The sequence below is a fragment of the Balaenoptera ricei genome, chromosome 10 (genome assembly GCF_028023285.1).
Source record: "Balaenoptera ricei isolate mBalRic1 chromosome 10, mBalRic1.hap2, whole genome shotgun sequence".
NCBI lineage: Eukaryota > Metazoa > Chordata > Mammalia > Artiodactyla > Balaenopteridae > Balaenoptera > Balaenoptera ricei.
The window spans coordinates 60,004,294-60,025,581 of NC_082648.1; the positions used below are offsets into that span (position 1 = coordinate 60,004,294).

Consider the following 21,288-nt stretch of genomic DNA (forward strand, 5'->3'; position numbering starts at 1 on the left):
TGGATTGAAGGCTAAGGATGTATTTTTAGTTTTAAAAAAAATGTTGCCAGATTTACTTCCCAAAAAAGCTGTTTAAAAATTCCCATTTCCACCAGCAATATATGAAAGCACCCTTTTCTTCATATCTCCACTAGCAATGTTATGATTTTGCTTTTTGCTTTTTGCCAGCCTGATGGATGTAAAGGGATAACTCATCATTATTTTACTTTTTGTTTTCCTCACTGGTTATGATTTTGAGCATCTTGCCAGGTGTTTTGGCCATTCTGATTTGATTCTTCACAGCTTTTGCCCAAAGCAAGAATATTTTAAAAGGATCTTTGCTTAGTGAAGATGCTAGAAAAATATTGCTAAAATATTTTAGAAAATAGAAAAATAGGATTTATCATAGTCACCAGTATCTATATGTAATGTCTAACACTAACTAAAAGCCCTGGGGTGCCAGGAAATAATCTTGTGAGTACTATTCAATTCTGGAATGTCTACTCTGAGGGCCAAAGATGATTATTTTTTTTTCATAAGGGATTGTCTCCCTCTTAGTGCTTCATTTCTGATTGGATGATGTATTACTGTATATGCTTAAGTAGGATTAACAAATCCTACTTAAATAGAACCAGCCCCATTTATTTAAGTGTCATTCAAACTACGTGTTTTTAAAAAAAGAAAAGAACAAAAATCAGTAGGGATAGAAATTGTATTTTTAAGCTTCTAAGAAGATTTTATAAACAATGGAGCCCAGAGAACAAAAAAAAAAAAGTCATAAAGTGACTTGACAGTGTCCTTTTAAGTGAACATATGTAACATATGTGAGTTTTATACATCCATATGTGTTCACATATGCCCTACATATGCACAGCCAGCTGCTAACCAACCAGATCGTTCAATGTGTATGTTTACTGTAAAACAAGCCGAAAGTGTTTGGTCTCTTTGTTAGAGAAACAGCTCATAATTTCAAGTATACAAATATCAGTTGTTTTTCATTTCTTTGTCTTCCAAGCCAAATGAGCTGCCAATGCTCAATTTGGCAGCACCCTAACTGAGGCTGACTCCTGGCCCGCCACAGAAACCTGGCCCTGAAAGTTCAGGAAATTTTTACAAGAATAAGGAGTTTTTCCTAATGGATCCCTAAACGATAGGAAGTTTCTTTAGAGCCTCAGCCAGTTCTTTCCCACTCAGTATCCCAGAGGATAATCACTAACATTGTTTGGACACTAATGGATGGATTTAGGGTGTGAAATGAGGGTACTGAGTCCTCCCATATCTGACCAAATACTCTTTCAAAACGCACTATTAACAGAGAACAGCCTGGGGTGCAGAGATGATTTTTGTGATAACAACTTTATCTAGGCACCCTCGGTATCTCATCTTTTATTTCACCCTTGATGACAGTGCCCCACAGCTTAAAATGGTTAAGTGAAGTTTGGACCAATTTCCAATTGAGGATAAAGGCTTTGGGCCAATTATACATCGACTTCTACAATCACAGTATTAAACCCAATTATCACTAGTATTCTCTAATACTAACATTAATATTCTCTGAATAGCAGAAAGAAAAAGCATGTAAGGAAGTAGGCTGTGATGAAATGAGCTTGTGCTCGGGAGTGGGAGAGTCTGTGTCCAGTCCTATCTATCTCTGACATTCCCTGGCTGTGTGGCCTTAGGTAAGCAGCTTCATGCCTCCAACTTCAGTTTCCTCATCAGCTGGATGGGAATAGTCATGCTGATTTCCTAAGTTTCTGATGAAGATGAAATGAAATAATCTATGTAAAAGGACAATGCACAGTACTGGGAATATAGTAAACTCTCAATAAATGTGAATTTCCTTCTTCTCTAGTTCCACCTTCCCTCTCTAAAAGAGAGAAACATGAGAACTAGGAACGTTTCTTGGTCAAGGACCAAGTCCCCAGTCCCAATGTTGGGAGCGGGAGAGGCTGAATTCCACAGCAAAAATTCATTTAAAATGTTAGCTTTTGATATCATTAACAGAGACTAGACTGAGAAATGTGTGTATGTATGTGTCTATATGCTCATTTATAAAAAGCATACTCATTTATTTAGCACCTACTGTGTGTCTAGAATAGTGCTTGCCATGTAGTAAATGTCCATAAATATTTTTTTAAATGAATGAAGACTAAACCCTCAAAGCGCCATCATAATCTCTTCCTAGGTGCTTAGTGATGATGCCCTGCTTTCCAAGGAAGAAGTATGGGTATCTGTTATCGCTGACTTATTCACCCCTGAAAAACAACTAGAAGTGTCCTGTCTACCTTCCAGCTTGCCAACACAGGCTTCTTCTACATCTAACTACCTCTCATTCCCTCTTTCCCTCCCTCCATTAAACCTTCCTGAAGCTGTCCAGTATTTCACCACAACTGAAAAATAAAATTCCTATTGCTGCAGGTGTCCATGTGTTTGGGGCAAAACGAGCCACTGCTTGACAATTGTAAAGAAAGAGAGAACAGCTGTTTGCATCTGGATATGGAGGGGGGGGGGTAAGAAAGAGAGAACAGCTGTGGCAGATAAGAAAGTGAGCAAGTGAGCAGCTGCTGGTAATTCAGAATCTACCAGACTGCCCAGAATAATTGAAATCCAGAAGAAGCATGCAAGACTCGACTTAACTGCTTTACTGTATCCTGCTCTTCATTAGATCCTACTTGTCCTTCGTTAGAGACATTGCCGTGAGAGCCACAGGAGGGCTCCCAGCAGGAATATCAACCCCCAGCTCCCCATCCATAACCCTTTGGAGAAGCAAAGCAAGAGAGTTAAAATGGCACAGACTTTTCTTCCAGTAAGTCCATACTTACTTTTACGAGAAGAAAAGTCTATGGTTGGTAAGGGAAAGAATACTAACCGATGATGGATCTATCACAAAATGGTGCGAAAAGAATTCTTTCTATATTACAAGAGGTTGTGGTCATTTTGACGATGATCTCACATTGTAGAATTCAGTAGGCTAACAAAAATATGTGATAACTTAAGCATAATTTATACTTCAAAAAATATATTTTAAAACCCTGTCAGTAGTTTCAATGTTTCTTTTTCTGTGTATATATAATCCTATGAATGTGTATACATAGAAACCTTTCCCTCTACTTTCTTTTTTATTTTTTGTAAAATGAAGAGGATAACATCTTTGTATCATGCATTGGGTAACAAAATGTTGAGTTTGGTTTTCTGCTTCACACTGGTTCTTCTAGTCAGCTGCGATTCTAGGATAAATTGAGTGACCCAAAAGTATGTCAGTCTATTTCTCACCTTCCTCAACACAGAAGAAAAGCATCTCACCACTCCAGTTTGTAGAATTTCACCTCTTTAGTTTCTGAAAGGCACAGTTCAAGAGAAGAAAAAAGAAGCTACTGCACAATGTTATTTATTACTGAATTATATACAACTACATGCCCCAAGTAAAAGAATAAACAAATTATATGGCAATCTATACATATGTAAAGAAATCATTTTGAAGATAGTGATGGAGAAAATGCTTGTGATATAACATTCATGGAGAAGACTCTGCTAAGATGATTCATAAGTGAAAAGTTGAATGCAAAATGTACACTGTGATTACAACTAAGGCACCAGGAGGGACTTTCAAGATGGCGGAGGAGCAAGACATGGAAATCAACTTCCTCCCCACAGATACATCAGAAATACATCTACATGTGGAACAACTCCTACAGAACACCTACTGAACGCTGGCAGAAGACCTCAGACTTCCCAAAAGGCAAGAAACTCCCCACATACCTGGGTAGGCAAAAGAAAAAAGAAAAAACAGAGACAAAAGAATAGGGACGGGACCCGCACCAGTGGGAGGGAGCTGTGAAGGAGGAAAGGTTTCCACACACTAGGAAGCCCCTTCGCGGGCGGAGACTGCGGGTGGCGGAGGGGGAAGCTTCGGAGCCGCGGAGGAGAGCACAGCCACAGGGGTGCGGAGGGCAAAGCGGAGAGATTCCCGCACAGAGGATCGGGGCCAACCACCACTCACCAGCCCGAGAGGCTTGTCTGCTCACCCGCCGGAGCGGGTGGGGGCTGAGAGCTGAGGCTCGGGCTTCGGTCGGATCTCAGGGAGAGGACTGGGGTTGGCTGCGTGAACACAGCCTGAAGGGGGCTAGTGCGCCACGGCTGGCCGGGAGGGAGTCCGGGAAAAAGTCTGGAACTACTGAAGAGGCAAGAAACCATGGTTTTGGGGTGCGCAAAGAGAGGGGATTCAGAGCACCGCCTAAATGAGCTTCAGGGACGGCATGAGCCACGGCTATCAGCGCGGACCCCAGAGACGGGCATGAGACGCTAAGGCTGCTGCTGCCGTCACCAAGAAGCCTGCGTGCGAGCACAGGTCACTCTCCACACCGCCCCTCCCGGGAGCCTGTGCAGCCCGCCACTGCCAGGGTCCCGTGATCCAGGGACAACTTCCCCGGGAAAACACACGGCATGCCTCAGGCTGTTGCAATGTCACGCCGGCCTCTGCCACCGCAGGCTCGCCCCGCATTCCAATTATGACTATCATACTCCTCCCTCCCCACCGGCCTGAGTGAGCAAGAGCCCCCTAATCAGCCGCGGCTTTAACCCCATCCTGTCTGGGTGGGGAACAGAAGCCTGAGGATGACCTACACGCAGAGGCGGGTCCAAATCCAAAGCTGAACCCTGGGAGCTGTGCGAACAAAGAAGAGAAAGGGAAATTTCTCTGTGCAGCCTCAGGAGCAGCGGATTAAATCCCCACAATCAACTTGAGGTACGCTGCATCTGTGGAATACCTGAAGAGACAATGAATCATCCCAAAATTGAGGCAGTGGACTTTGGGAGAAACTGTGGAATTGGGGTTTGCTGTCTGCGACTGATAAGCTTCTGATTTTTTTTTTTAGGTCTTTATTGAATTTGTTATGATATCGCTTCTGTTTTATGTTTTGTTCTTTTGCCCATGAGGCATGTGGGATCTTAGCTCCCCGACCAGGGATCGAACCCACACCCGCTGCACTGGAAGGTGAACTCTCAACCACTGGACCGCCAGGGAAGTCCCTCTGATTTTCATGTTTATCTTAGTTTAGTTTTTAGCACTTGTTATCATTGGTGGATTTGTTTATTGGTTTGGCTGTTCTCTTCGTTTATTTATTTATTTATTTATTTATTTATTTATTTTAACAAAAAAAAAATTTTTTTTATTTATTAAAAAAATTTTTTTTTCTTTCTTTTTTTCTCCCTTTTCTTCTGAGCTGTGTGGCTGACAGGATCTTTGTGCTTCTGCCAGGTGTCAGGCCTGAGCCTCTGAGGTGGGAGAGCCAAGTTCAGGACACTGGACCACCAGAGACCTCCCAGCCCCTCGTAATATCAATCGGCAAGAGCTCTCCCAGAGATCTCCATCTCAGCACTAAGACCCAGCTCCACCCAAAGGCCAGCAAGCTCCAGTGCTGGATGCCCCATGTCAAACAACTAGCAAGACAGGAACACAACCCCACCCATTAGCACAGAGGGTGCCTTAAATCATAATAAGTTCACAGACACCCTAAAACACGACACTGGACATGGTCCTGTCCACCAGAAAGACAAGATGCATCCTCATCTGCCAGAACACAGGCACCAGTCCCCTCCACCAGGAGGCCTACACAGCCCACTGAACCAACCTTACCCACTGAGGGCAGACACCAAAGATAATGGGAACTACGAACCTGCAGCCTGTGAAAAGGAGACCCCAAATACAGTAAGTTAAGCAAAATGAGAAGACAGAGAAATATGCAGCAGATGAGGGAGCAAGGTAAAAACCCACCAGACCAAACAAATGAAGAAGAAATAGGCAGTTTACCTGAAAAAGAATTCAGAGTAATGATAGTAAAGGTGATCCAAAATCTTGGAAATAGAATGGAGAAAATACAAGAAACGTTTAACAACGATCTAGAAGAACTAAAGAGCAAACAAACAATGATGAACAACACAATAAATGAAATTTAAAATTCTCTAGAAGGAATTAATAGCAGAAAAACTGAGGCAGAAGAACGGATAAGTGACCTGGAAGATAAAATAGTGGAAATAACTACCACAGAGCAGAATAAAGACAAAAGAATGAAAAGAATTGAGGACAGTCTCAGAGACCTCTCGGACAACACTGAACTCACCAACATTCCAATTATAGGGGTCCCAGAAGAAGAAGAGAAAAAGAAACGGACTGAGAAAATATTTGAAGAGATTATAGTTGAAAACTTCCCTAATATGGGAAAGGAAATAGTCAATTAAGTCCAGGAAGCACAGAGAGTCCTATACAGGATAAATCCAAGGAGAAACACGTCAAGACACATAATAATCAAACTATCAAAAATTAAATACAAAGAAAAAATATTAAAAGCAGGAAGAGAAGAGCAACAAATAACACACAAGGGAATCCCCATAAGGTTAACAGCTGATCTTTCAGCAGAAACTCTGCAAGCCAGAAGGGAGTGGCAGGACATTTTTAAAGTGATGAAAGGGAAAAAACTACAACCAAGATTACTCTACCCAGCAAGGATCTCATTCAGATTTGTCGGAGAAATTAAAACCTTTACAGACAAGCAAAAGCTAAGAGAATTCAGCACCACCAAACCAGCTTTACAACAAATGCTAAAGGAACTTCTCTAGGCAGGAAACACAAGAGCAGGAAAAGACCTACAATAACAAGCCCAAAACCATTAAGAAAATGGTAATAGGAACCTACATATCGATAATTACCTTAAATGTAAATGGATTAATGCTCCAACCAAAAGACATAGACTGGCTGAATGGATACAAAAACAAGACCCATTTACATGCTGTCTACAAGAGACCCACTTCAGACCTAGGAACACATAAATACTGAAAGTGAGGGGATGGAAAAAGATATTCCATGCAAATGGAAATCAAAAGAAAGCTGGAGTAGCAATTCTCATATCAGACAAAATAGACTTTAAAATAAAGACTATTACAAGAGACAAAGAAGGACACTACATAATGATCAAGGGATCAATCCAAGAAGAAGATATAACAATTGTAAATATTTATGCACCCAACATAGGAGCACCTTAATACATAAGGCAAATGCTAACAGCCATAAAAGGGGAAATTGAGGGACTTCCCTGGTGGTTCAGTGGTTAAGAATCCGCCTGCCAATGCAGGGGACATGGGTTTGATCCCTGGTCCGGGAAGATCCCACATGCTGTGCAGCAGCTAAGCCGGTGTGCCACAACTACTGAGCCTGCGCTCTAGAGCCTGCATGCCACAACTACTGAAGCCCGCATGCCTAGATCCCACGCTCTGCAACAAGAGACGCCACTGCAATGAGAAGCCCGTGCACTGCAATGAAGAGTAGCCCCGCTCGCTGAAACTAGAGAAAGCCCGCATGCTGCAATGAAGACCCAATGCAGCCAAAAATAAAAAAAAATTATTAATTATTTTAAAAAAGGGGAAATCGACAGTAACACAATAATAGTAGGGGACTTTAACACCTCGCTTTCACCAATGAACAGATCACGCAAAATGAAAATAAATAAGGAAACACAAGCTTTAAATGATACATTAAACAAGATGGACTTAATTGATATTTACAGGACATTCCATCCGAAAACAACAGAATAAACTTTCTTCTCAAGTGCTCATAGAACATTCGCCAGGATAGACCATATCTTGGGTCACAAATCAAGCCTTGGTAAATTTAAGAAAATTGAAATAGTATCAAGTATCATTTCCGACCTGTCCCATATGAGACTACATATCAATTACAGAAAAAAATCTGTAAAAAATACAAACACATGGAGGCTAAACAATACACTACTAAATAACCAAGAGATCACTGAAGAAATCAAAGAGGAAATCAAAAACTACCTAGAAACAAATGACAGTGAAAACACGATGATCCAAAACCTATGGGATGCAGCAAAAGCAGTTCGAAAAGGGAAGTTTATAGCAATACAATCCTACCTCAAGAAACAAGAAACATCTCAAACAACCTAACTGTACACCTAAAGCAATTAGAGACAGAAGAACAAAAAAACCCCAAAGTTAGCAGAAGGAAAGAAATCATAAAGATCAGATCAGAAATAAATGAAAAAGAACTGAAGGAAACAATAGCAAAGATCAATACAACTAAAAGCTGGTTCTTTGACAAGATAAACAAAATTGATAAACCACTAGCCAGACTCATCAAGAAAAAAAGCGAGAAGACTCAAATCATCAAGTGGGGTTCTTGGTTGGTAAATCAAGGGCCAGGTCGTTGGGACACTAGTCCTTTGGCGATTACTCTCTCTCACTTTTCTCCTAATCCAGGTTGCAGAATCATATCTTAAGAGTTGGAGGCATATTTAGAGACTGGCTAATTTCTCTTGATAATCACCAAGGAAGAACCAAGAATGGCCTGTGACAAAGTTCCCAGATGTTTTGCGACCCAGGTAAGTAACTTTCCTCAAAGCAAATTAGATTAATGTTTCTATCCACAGCTCACCTCTCAGGTCCAGGCTTTGTTCCCTGGTCTGGCACTGAAAGAAGTGCTTGAGCTTTAAACAAGGTGGAAAAAACATGAGATGTCGTCCACTCTTGATTTTCCCATCGCGTACTCCTGCAACAGTAGACTCCAAAGTTTAAAGACTTTTTACTATGTCAAAGTTGCCTCTGAATCAGCCTTGTCTATTCAGCTGTTCCCTGGGGACATTGTGATAGGCTCATCGTTACAGTATGAGCATCTTTATACAAGGTCTGTTTTCCGGATATTTTGAAACTTCCCCAAGCCCTGCTTATGTAAAGTGTGAATGTTCCATATTAACATAAGGTACTCTTGCACTCTGAGCGTGGAGTAACTCAAGACCCGTGACAAACTTGTATGTTTTCCAAAATATGTTTGCAGCATTTCCCTCTTGCCTATAAAATAGCATTAAAGGAAATGTCTCGCTCCATAAATATAACTGTCAAGTACTTAAGTGACTTGCACTTCATCATCATCATCACCAAAATAGTAAAGTGCCTTTTTTGTCCAGGGCTAGGATCATAGTGTACTGGGCATATTCCACAGATATTTGAGTAACACATTGAGAAGATGCAGCCACTGGGTTTTTATCAAACTTTTCTAAAGGGACCATAACATCCAGTTGTTTCCAGATATAATTTCTGTATTTTAAGTGTGATGGCTAATTTTATGTGTCAACTAGACTGGACCATGGGATGCCCAGGTATTTGGTCAAACGTTATGCAGTGTTTCTGTGAGGGTGTTTCTGAATGAGATTAACATTTAAATTGGTAGACTGAGTAAAGCAGATTGCCCTCCATAATGTGAGTGTGCCTCATCCAGTCAGTTGAAGGCCTGAATAGAATAAAAAGTCTTGACTCCCCGCCAAAGTGAGGATTCTCCCTGCCTGATGGCCTACATACCAGTATATTGACTTTTTCCTGCCTTTGAACTTGAACTGAAACATTGGCCCTTTCCAAGTCATGAGCCTACTGGCCTTCAGACTGGAACTACACCATTAGCTCTCCTGGGTCTCCAGCTTCATCCACTCACCCTGCAGATCTTGAAACTTGCCAGCCTCCATAATTACACAAGCCAATTCCTTACAATAAATCTCTATCTCTTTACATACACATTCTATGGGTTTTCCTTCTCTTGAGAACACTGACTAATAGAACACATAAGAATCAACATATTATTCAAGATGGAAGATTCTGTCCACTGACAGAGGATTCTGGGAAGATAGTGGAGGAGGGAGCACCAGGAATCCGGCTCGCCATGCAAACAACAATTGGCAGAATCTCTCTGATGTACTTGGAACTCTGGAATCTGTTGAAGGCTTGCAATTTCTAGGGAAAGCCTTGGATGGTAAATTGCAGTTAATTTTAGTCAATTTCAGCTCTTAGCACAGTAGCAGCTATCCATCCCCCACTCCCAGCCCCATGGCAGGCAGCTGTGCTGATGTTCCTGGAGCAGCTTGCACACAGCTTGTGGGAGCCAGGGCAGGCAAAAAGGATCCTGTCCTCTAAATATTGGAAACCTATGCACTGCTCACTGATTGCTGTTTCTGATCACAGAGGTGCAGACAAAAAGGCAGGCAGCCATTGTTGCAAGCCCTTCCAGATGAAATGAATTCCAGGGAATTTAAAGGGCCAGCCTTCTGCCCCTACCCGCTTCATTTTTCACTTTTCCCTCTTTCAGAAGCCAGACATTAAAGATTAGGACATTCAAAAACAACTACATATATGGGGAAAATTAGAAAGTGACCATGCATGACCAGGGAAAGGCTCAGAAAAGAGCTGATAAGACCTTAAGTTTACAACTCAGCCTGACCCTCAGCATAAAGACACCTGACACAATTAAAAACAAACATATAAACAAACAAAAACAAAAAACAAGAATAATGGCAAAACCCAGCAAATCCTGGGGAAGAGGGAGAATCTGATTTCCAGAGTTACCACATTATTAGATTCAAATGTCCAGTGTGCAAAAAAAGCACACGGCCTACAAAGAAACAGGAAAGTACAGCTCATTTAAAGGCAAAAAATAAATCAACAGAAACTCTCTCTGTAAAGACCTAATGGCAGATATCCAAGACAAAGACTTAAAACAACTGTTTTAAAAATGCTCAAAGAATTAAAGGAAGATATAGAAAAACTCAAGAAGATGATGTGTGAACAAAATGGAAATATTATTAAAGAGACAGAAGATCTAAAAAGAAATCAAAAGGAAATTCTGGAGCTGAAAAGTACAGAAACTGAAGTGAAAAAATTCACTACAGGTAAAGGCAGGTTTGAGCAATCAGAAGAAAGTATCAGCAAATTTTAAGATAGGAAAATGGAAATTATTAAGTATGAGGAACAGAAAGAAAAATGATTAAAGGAAAGCAAATGAATCTATGTTATTGCAAATGGCAAAATTTCATTCTTTTTATAGCTGAGTAGTATGCCATTGTGTATATGTACCACATCTTCTTTATCCATTCAGCTATTGATGGACATTCAGGCTGCTTCCATATCTTGGCTATTGTAAATAATGCTGCAGTGAATGTGGAGGTACAGGTAACTTTTCAAGTTAGTGTTTTCATTTTTCTTTGGATAAATACCCAGAAGTGAGTTGATGAATCCTATGGTAGTTCTATTTTTAATTTTTTGAGGAACCTCCATACTGTTCTCCATAGTGGCTGTATCAATTTACATTCCCACCAACAATGTAGGAGGGTTCCCTTTTCTCCACAGTCTCTCCAACACTTATTTCTGTACAGCACAGGGAATATAGTCAATATTTTATAATAACTTTGTATGGAGTATAATCTATAAAAATATCAAATTAGTGCATTTTACAACTGAAACAATATAATATTGTAAGCCAACTATATTTCAATAAAATAATAATAATAATAAAATAAAATATAACCATCACCAATTAAAAGAAAACAAGTGAACAAGGCCCAAGGAACCTGTGGGACACCATAAATCTAATCCAGTAAAACTAAGATGTGCAAAAAAATATATAGCATCTTTATTTTCTTATCCTTATAACTCAATCTCTTCCAGATTAAACAATCTATGTCTGGTAAATGCTCAGTCTTTCAAACTTCCTCCCTCTTTGCTCCTACAGGAAGTGTCATCTTGGGGTACATAGGCACTGATGTGACTTCATTATGGCAAGTGTTGGGAGGATGGGGGATCTTGGATCCCATTCACCATCTGAGTTCTTGCTGGTTCCTGCTGTGGGACTATATCTAGGTCCTGAACTGATATCTGCTGAAGTGAAAATGGACCTATCTGTCTTTGGGGCATTGTGCTGGCATTCGCTGCTGAAGTCAATAAGAGCAGCCAATTATCTCTGGTCTTGAACTCTTTCATATCCCCCATTATGTTCTTTGACTAGTCCTCAGACCTCCGAACAATCTAGTCCCACTCCATTACCTCTCTGGCCTCTTCCTTGTCACTCTTCCCTTTGCCTAGCCTTCCCCAAGCACATTAATCTCCTTGCTGTTCCTTAATGCACTTGGCATGTTTCTACGTCAGGGTCTTTGTACCACTGTTCCCTCTGTTTGGAAGTCATGGCTTGCTCCCTCGCTGTATTCAAGCCTTTGCTCCAATGTCATCTTCTCTTTACACATTCCTTAACCATCTTATTTAAAACTGAACATGACTCCTGAGCTCCCACACTCCCTTCTTGCTTTATTTTATCCATGACAATCAACACTATCAAATATATCATATGCTTTGCTTATTTGTTTGATTTATTATCTGTTTCCCTCCTCATGAATGTAGGTTCACTGTAGAGATTAGGGCTGATAAATAGTGCAGAGGACTCAGAATTGATATGGTATCTGCTCCATGACTTTGGGATTCAATGAAGTGCATCAATGCCTTAAGTAAGGATGAGCACTGAATGGTACAATAAACACCTCATACGATTTGGGGTGGAATCAAGTCAGTATCAGGCTGCCCCACATCCATTCATGTCCTCCACTTTTCAGATTTCCATAACTGTCCTCTTCTCAGCCTCTACTGGCTTTTATTTTAAAACTCCAAAGGTACTAACAAATGACAAAGATGTCTTATTTTCTTATCAAAAATTTATTGAGGGCATACATACTTAAATTTTTGTGTTAGTGAAGGTAATTCTAGCTGCTATAACAAAAACATTTCAACCAAATAGAACCTATTTCTCACTGAGATGATCAACCCAGGGTGGCTGGTGGGTGGGGTTTTACCCACAGAGGGATTTAAGAGCCCAGACATGTCCCATCTATGGCTCCACCCTCCCTGTCAGTTACTCAGCATCCAGTTAGGAGAGGAAACAGAGGATGAAAGAGACAGAGCAGTTGCCTAACCACCTTGACCACACACATCACTTCTGCTCACATACCGTTGGTTAGAACTAGATCATGGAATAACTGGATGCAAGAAGCCATGGAAATTGCAGTCTCTGCCTGGGCAACTCTTTCCCTGTGCCAATTCTATGCCATAGAAGGAAAAGCACAGATCTTGGGCAGTTAGCTATTTCTACCATGCGTGTTGCATGATATGTAAGCATTTTCACATACATTGCTTCATTAATTCTTTCAACATCTTCATAAACTATTAAGATCATTCCTACTATACAGAGAAGGAGACTGATACCCAGAGATAAAAATTGAGGCTTTAGAATGTGACTCCATTTTTGGAGATTTGCATTTTTAATATAGTCTTTATGGAGATATAATTCACATACCATACAATTCACTAATTTAAAATGTACAAAGCAATGGTTTGTAGTATGTTCACAGAGTTGTGCAACCATCACCATGATCAATTTTAGAATATTTGAAACACCCCAAAAAGAAATTTTGTACTCTTTAGCATTTCCTTCCCATTTTCTCCTCAGCCCCCTCAGCCCTAAGCAACCAGTAATCTACCTCCTGTCTCTACAGATTTGCATATTCTGGACATTTAATATAAAGGAAATCATACAATGTGTGGTCTTTTGTGACTGGCTTCTTTCACTCACCTTCATGATTTCAAGGTTCATCTGTGTTGTAGCATGGATCATTCCTTTATCTCTTTTTATTGCCCCAAAATATGGCACTGAATGGATAAAGCACAAATTTGTTTATCCATTCATCACGTGATCGACACTTGGATTGTTTCCATTTTGCCTATCATGGATAATGTTGCTATGAACATTTGTAAACAAGTTTTTATGTGAACATATGTTTTTATTTTTCTTGGGTATATACCTAGGAACAGAATTGCTGGGTCATATGGTAATCCATGTGTAAGCTTTTTGAGGGACTGCCAGACTCCTTTCCAAAGTGGCTGTGTCCTTTTACAATCTCCCTAGCAGTGTAGAGGGTTCCCATTTATCCACATACTCCCCCCACACTTGTTATTATTCCTCTTTTTTATAGTGGGATTTGCATTTTGAGAGATGACTACTTCGGTCAACTTCAAGACTTAGAATTATGGTTCAGTTCCTTCAGTAAGAAACTAGATAAGGAGAGAGGGGCTTAGGAAACATTTGAAAGGATTTGTCTTCTGTGCTCTTTCTCCTAGGTACACATACCTTATCCTGCCATCTGGATGCCCAGGAACCTGAAGTGGTGGCACTCCATGAATGCTTGCCCTTCTTGGGCACGTTCCTTCTCGCCCCACATTCCAGACTTTTCCTGACCACTCCTTTCCTGACACCCCGCAATAAATAATTGGATGCAGAAAGTTTTAAGCCTTTTTGTTTTGACCTATCCATGTCGACCCTGTGGATTTTCTGATCTGAGAATATTTTGACCCCTGTGTTTGGGAGTTAAAACTTTACATTAAAACTCTGCATACAAAGATTAAAATACTCATTAAGAAAGTATTTTTAGAGCCATAGTAATTTCTATTAAGTTACTATAATTCCTTGATAAAATTTTTATTCCCAGGCATTAAGATATTTCTAATTTTTTTCCATTTTAATTGTTAATTTACTGAAATTCTTTTCATTGGAATCAATTATTTTCCACATAAGGTTTAAATGAAAATGTTATTCAATGTGGTTTTTCTCCTTATTGCTCATATCAAATTTTTATTGATTATAGTTTCTGCAATTGCAGCTTTTCTTTTATAGCCATTATTTGTACGAAATCCAATTGTCTCAGGTCAAATTATTCATACCTAAACTTAGTCAAAAAATTGGATTCTTCTGTCAATTTTTAGGCAATAATAAATTTTAACATGTGCCAGTGTAGTTGTTGGCAGTTTTATTTAGTGTTGATTACTTCTGCCAAGTCTAATTTTTCCGTTTAACGTTTGCATGTTTCAATGTGAGCATTAAGGCACGATTCTTCAGATTTTCATCTCTAACAAATTTTATCATGTGCAGTTTTCACCACTGTCATTTTCTTTTGTACTGATTATTCCTGCCAATAATATTTAGTAGGAAATGGATAAAGGACTGATAGTTGGACATTTTTTTATTTTTAATGAGAAAACTGTGAGAAGTTTCCTCAGCTATTTCAAAGTTGTTCTGCTGTCTGGAATTTCTCTGTATTGATGACTTAATTCTTTAACATATTTCCAGTCAAGTTGTGTATTCTGTACTAACCACTCATGTTGATGGCAGAGCAATGAGCAAATGGTGGAATTATCATATCCTTGGGTCAAACGTCCCTGGATCAATATAATCCTGAGTCACAAAATTAATCTGTTCAATGTGTTCTATACCTGATTCATCATTGGAATCAGCTGGGGAACTTCTTTTAAACATACAGGTTCCTGGGCTTCCCTGGTGGCACAGTGGTTGAGAGTCTGCCTGCCAATGCAGGGGACATGGGTTCGAGCCCTGGTCTGGGAAGATCCCACATGGCACGGAGCAGCTGGGCCCGTGAGCCGCAGTTACTGAGCCTGCGCGTCTGGAGCCTGTGCTCCGCAACAAGAGAGGCCGCGATAGTGAGAGGCCCGCGCACCGCGATGAAGCGTGGCCCCCACTTGCCACAACTAGAGAAAGCCCTCGCACAGAAATGAAGACCTAACACAGCCATAAATAAATAAATAAATAAATTTAAACATACAGGTTCCTAACCCACCTCTTCCATCCCTATCTGCCCCAAGTCAGCAAAGTCTCACTTTACATGTCTGAGATAGGCTCCCAGCAGCTATTTAATTTTTTCTTAATTCCTCTAATGATTCTCATGTCTATCCATGGGCGTCTTCTGGGCGAAGCCATACCCAGAAGGGGGCTGTCCACTTGAGCCTATGTCAGAATAGTTTTATAACTTACCAAAAAAGAGAAAAAGGATATTAAGGAGGAAAAGGAAACTGCTGGTGGCCAAGAAACAGTGGGTGGGTGTGCTCACTGGAAGGTCCTGGTAAAGATATAAGAGGCATGCAGGCAGTGGTCGTCAATTTGGAGGTCAAGAGAAGGAGATGGAAGTAAAGCAGCACCGTTCAGAGTCTAAGTTCTCAAACCTTAGGCACTACTGAGTCTTCTCTCTTTTCTGGTCCTTGTTCTGCTTTGCTTGGTTTGGGGGGGACTTTTAAGGCTGGGCAAGATGGTGCCCTGCTCAGTGACTAAATTGTCAGTAACCTGATAGAGCAGATGTGAATCTCAGTCTACAACTCAAGGTGGGAAAGAAATAGAAGTTCATTTTCTGTGACAACTTATTTTCTATTTTTGAGATGCCCATTCATTGTAGGAAGGAAAATAAGTTCAGTCAGTTCAAGGTTTTCCTTCTCTTACCCCAAGGTGGGTAAAAGTAGGGTAGTGGACCAGTAGTTTTAGTGCCAATGTGTTTTGAATGGAAGGCTACTATGTCACCTGCAGAGGCAGATGGATCCACACCCAAAGTTTGGTTCAGATGTTGCTACTGATGCTGCCACACATACACACCAAAATGGTATAGAAATGTTTATTACTTACATAATTGGTGTCTGTGTCTGGGGTGAGCAGGATAGGCTTCTTAAGCAAGTCTGAAATAAAAAAGCAAGGAAATGAGACTGGCCTGGGTTTTTATTGTGGTTAGGGTTTGGGGCTGGGCATGAGAGTCCCCATGCAGCAACGTCTTGTGGTTTGGCTGGTGCCAAAATGGTGAGCACCCAGGCTTTTTTATCAGCTTGTCCAGACGGGGGGCAGAAAGGGAAGAGGAAGAGGTAAGGCTTAGAAGGTGTCGGCGGTCAAATATCAAAATATGAAATCAGATTATTCATTAGAAGGGCATTTGTCTTTGATTTCACTTGTCCACACAGAAATCCTCTGAAGCAACCAGCATCTCGTCTGATCCTTGGTATTTAAGAATAATTATTATTACAGTTATATTTATTGATTAATTACAAAGTCCCAGGAACTCTTGTGTCTTACATGTACATTTCATTTAATCCTGACTGCAATCTTATGAGACAAGTACTATTATTATCCCAATTAAAGATGAGGAGAGTGAGGCACAGAAGTAATGGCATCTGGGACTTCCCTGGCTGTCCAGTGGTTAAGTCTCTGCGCTTCCACTGCGGGGGGCGCGGGTTCGGTCCCTGGTTGGGGAACTAATATCCCGCATGCCGAGTGGTGTGGCCAAAATAATAATAAATAAATAAATAAATAAATAAACGTTAAAAAAAGAAAAAAAGATGTAATGGCATCTCCCTGCTGCTGGACTCAGGCTGTCTGGCTTCAGATTCTGTGCTCTAACCTCTGCATTATACCTCTCTTTCTTGTCTTCCTGGTCCCTCTCATCCTACCACTACATGATAAAACTGAGCTGCTTTGGTGCACAGGAAGTTCCAAGAGGCTGTCTCTACCTCTAGAGCTTCCTGCTTCCATGTGAATCTAATCCTGGAAGCAGGGCTCTAATCCCACTCTCCAGAAATGGGTCAGCCAGGATCCGGGCAGAAATCAAATGGCACTTTCAAATTGGGTAATTTAAGGAGAACTCATAAAGGAACTGCTTACAAAAATGTGGGAAGAGTTCAGGAAAAGCAACAGAGAATGGGACAGGGATCCATCACCACCCTACACCCCAGCCTGAATGAATGAGGGGAGGAAGTGGTTACAGGAACCAAGAAAGTGAGTTGTGGGGAGAAGGCCATCTGAGAGGATCTGTGGCCTTTAGTTGAGGAGCACAGCTGGGAAGACAAAGGAATAAATATCCTGACCTTACTTTCCTCCTGCTCTCCAGATCTCTTGCCAATGTCTTCTACTAGTCAAACCCAATGGAAGAATGGAGGGAAAGGAAATTGTTGATGCATTCCGTATGGACAGCCACCCAGGGCACCAGGCAGGATGAAGGATGGGAAGTGGATCTGTGGGGTAAAATGGAAAATGTCCATCATAGGCTTACCGATATCTATGCTTTTGTCACTGCTCCTCCCTCTCTTCCCTCCCCAGTCTAGGTAAAAAACAAACAGACAAATATATATATATATATTCAGGAAGCTGGCAGGAGCAGAAAGGAAGCTCTTTTCTCTCTCTCTCAATTTCTCTCTCTCCCTTTGCTCACCCTCTCCATTTCTTAGAAACCCATTCAACTGCCAGTATTAGAGGGTCTGCCATATATTGGCTTAAACACAAAAAGGTTTACGTGGTTCACATAAGTAGTTTTATGACCCAATGAGCCATCGAGAACCCATCTTTCAGCTCTACCATCATCGACATTTTCGCTTTCATCCTCACTCTGGTTGTCTTATGATTCTAAGATGGCTGTTACTGCTCCAAGCAGCACATCGGTACATCTGTGTAGTAGGCAGAAAGAAGGATAAAGGAAAAAGAGGAAGAAAAAGCCCCCCAGAAATGTATCATTTATATCTCATTGGCCAGATAGTGTCATATAACCACCTTGAACCCTTGGACTACAAGAGAATGTGTCCAGCAATTGTCTTTAGTTGGGAGAATTCGAGTTCTCTTCAAAAGGATGGAAAGAAAATAGATACTGGGTAGGCAGCTATTGGTGCCTGACATACTTAACATTTTATCTATATTAGAAATCTGCTCTGCTCCCATAACTCTTTAGGCCATTGGAAATCAAATCTAGGAAGAGACTTATAGACACTCAGAGAGAGAAAGAGAGAGAGAGGGAGAGGTGGATAAATAGATGGATAGATAGATGGATAGATAGATAGAGAGATATAAAATTAAGCACATGACTGCTCAGCTAGTACACATTCCTTAGACCTTCCTGCAGCTAGATGTGAACGTTTGCCCATCTTCTCACCAACTGAATGTGAGTAGAAGAGGTATGTGCCCCTGTGTTTAGGCCTTAAGACACAGGACATGTGTTCCTATGCAGCTTCTTCCCCTTCCTACAGTCTAAAAGCTAGTGCCTGTGACCAGCTTCTGCTACGCTCTAGGGGATAATGGACCAACAAGACGGCATATCTCTAAATGTCTACATGGATCAGAGACATGGCCAAACCTGGACTGTTAAATCCAAGGCTGTTATGAGAAAGAGATAAGAGCTTCTTCGTTCTATAAAGCTACTTCTTTTTGAGGTCTCTATGTCACAGCCTCAAATACCTTCTGTTCCAAACATGATTCTCCAGGATGGTTACTACCTCATGCAAAGCTGTGCCTGGTTTTATTTGCGATATTTTCCCAGACTCCCCAATGCAGAATTCAGATGGGAAGAAGCGGGATTATTCTTGTGGATTAGCAGCCATTCTTTGGGCAGTCTGGATGTTCTCAAGAAGGATGAAGACAAACAGGAGCTAAAGTTATGCATAAGAGGGGTACAGAGTAACAGCTAAAGGAGACCAGGACATAAGAAGGCCACAGTGGGAAATTCTCACAGTCCTTCCTCTAGGTCAGCGGGGAGACTGAGTCTCATTCAACCAAATCTTGATTTGTTCAGTTTTCTAGGTCTATATCACTTGAGGCAGTTATAGTCACAGACTCATTGGTAATGATGCCATTGGGGCTTTTCTTAACATTGTACCTCTTTTTCCTGTCTTCCTGGTAAATTTTGCTTTTGTGATTGAATTTTATCATTTGTCAAGTGAGTGGCTGAAGTATTTAAAATTCTAGAGAGAATATAGCAAATGACTGTGGAGACAAGTATTGACATGAGAATCATTAGAAGGCCTTGGACAATGCCTCTTAGCCAAGATCCTGCCTCATCTGGGATTATCCAGGAAAACAAATCCCATCTCCACCCTGAGTCTTTAGTGAAGGGATGTTTGACCTAAATAGGTTTGTATAATACTTGTTCATCCTCCTGATTTATCCAGAGAAACAAAACTATGGAAAGAAAGTTTAAGAATCTCACAGATGGTTATGAAAAGGAGATGAAGAAGGATGTGGTAGTTTGTTATGTTATTTTTAGGGTACAGGAGGTCTTGAACTGAAGATCTTGGATAGAAGCTATCCATTTTGAGCAGCCTGCTGCTTTGTCCAAAGATCTTGGAAAAGCTATCACCTTCTTGATGTCGTCTTCTGGAAGATTCCAAGGGATTCTGTTTTGGATCTCCTGTTGATATAGAAGTCTAGGAAATAAATGTATGATAACTTTTTTACTGGAAACAAGGATCCAAGGGTTGATTCCCTAGAGTTTTACTGCAGTGTTTATGGCTAACAACACTTGATATGATCCTTTCCAATGAAGTTTGAGAAGAGTCTTATGTTGTTGTTGTTTCCTGTAATCCAAGACTTGAGGCTGAAGGTCATGCAGGGGTTCCTGTGCTTTATGATTGAGAGAAGCTGCTTGGACCTTTGATTATGAACTTGAATATGCTGCATTCATATTCTATAGTATTTGCCATGTTGGACTATAAAAGAGCAGTCAAGAGAGGGGGTGAGAACCCTAAGGGCAATGGGCATCTAGTGACAAGTTCATATGGGGACAGTCTATGAGTTCCTGTTAGACTGGCCCTAATGGCCATGAGAACTAGGGGCAAAGCCTTTGGCCTTGGCAACTAAAGTTCTTCAGATAGCTTTACAAGTCTCAGTTAGTACCTCAATCACTAGATAAATAGGTGGGTATTGTCAAGTGGAAAAAACAAAGTCTAAAAGTTTCTTTGCTACTATCAAAGGAGTTGCTTTATGGCAATGAAAGACTTCTAGAAGACCAGGAAACACAAAACACATTAGTAAGGACATATTCATAACCACATGAAGTGAGTAACTGAATGAAGTCCATTTGTAGATAGATTTCCAAAAGGTCCTAAAGGTTTTGGCTTGTCTTTATGCCTCAGCTTTACAATTCTCTCAAGATGGTAGGTTTGACAGATGGGAAATATGTCAGAGATGTACTCTGAGATCTTATTGAAATGTCCCTACCAACGTTTATTTTTGATGGTTTTTAAATTTGCCTTTCCATAGTGGGTCACAACATGTAACACTTTTTGAGAAGATTCATTTCAGCATCTTGGGGCAGACCAAGAGATCATCTTGGTGCCACTATAGCTTTCTGGGAGAAGAAAACAATTTGACTTTTTTCAATACACTTTTTCAGAATCAAATGCTTAATATTGGCGTTAACTCAAGACCTGACGCCAATAGTTAGGAGTCAGTTTTGGCTTTGACTCTTGGACTTGCTGGACAGCTTGGAGGTGTTAAAGCAGCTCATTTAGTGTAGTAACCTGCTAAAGCACTACCCTTTGCTCCCTGAGTCTGCTTTTTACTGTGGGGCTCAACCCTAATATAGCCAATTCCTTTGGCAAAACAAGGCATCTAATAGAACTTTTAAGTGACTGCCATGTTTAATTGGAAAACCAGATGCAGTTAAGAAGCCATACTGCTTCCAAAGCATATCAAAATCATGAATTACTCCACACACATATTTGTTATATGTATAGATAATTTGCTCTCTCATCTCTACCTAACTGGCAGGCTGCAATTGTAAGTGCTGCAATTTCAGCAACTTGTATAGATTTTGCCTCTGGGAAAAGACAATATTCACATAAGTC

The 21,288-nt window shown here is 40.7% G+C and overlaps 1 protein-coding gene across 20 annotated transcripts in view; it reads right to left on the reverse strand.

Annotated features, from left to right (window-relative positions):
• TSPAN8 (tetraspanin 8) overlaps positions 1-21,288 on the reverse strand; it is a 253,327-nt gene that overhangs the window by 77,045 nt on the left and 154,994 nt on the right. For 6 of the 20 annotated variants that reach the window (XM_059936514.1, XM_059936521.1, XM_059936510.1 and 3 more), the window contains exons 2-3: positions 17,545-17,691; positions 16,319-16,368 (exon numbers count right to left, since the gene is read on the reverse strand). The exons of 6 other annotated variants lie outside the window; for them this stretch is intronic. Coding sequence is in view for 6 of the 14 variants with exons in the window: in XM_059936520.1 (XP_059792503.1) it covers positions 16,319-16,368 (50 nt within the window). In the remaining 8 variants the exon portion in view is untranslated. Of the gene's footprint in view, positions 1-13,429; positions 13,507-16,318; positions 16,369-17,544; positions 17,692-21,288 lie in introns of those variants that run through there. 8 more of the 20 variants (XM_059936520.1, XM_059936501.1, XM_059936504.1 and 5 more) reach the window with 4 other exon arrangements.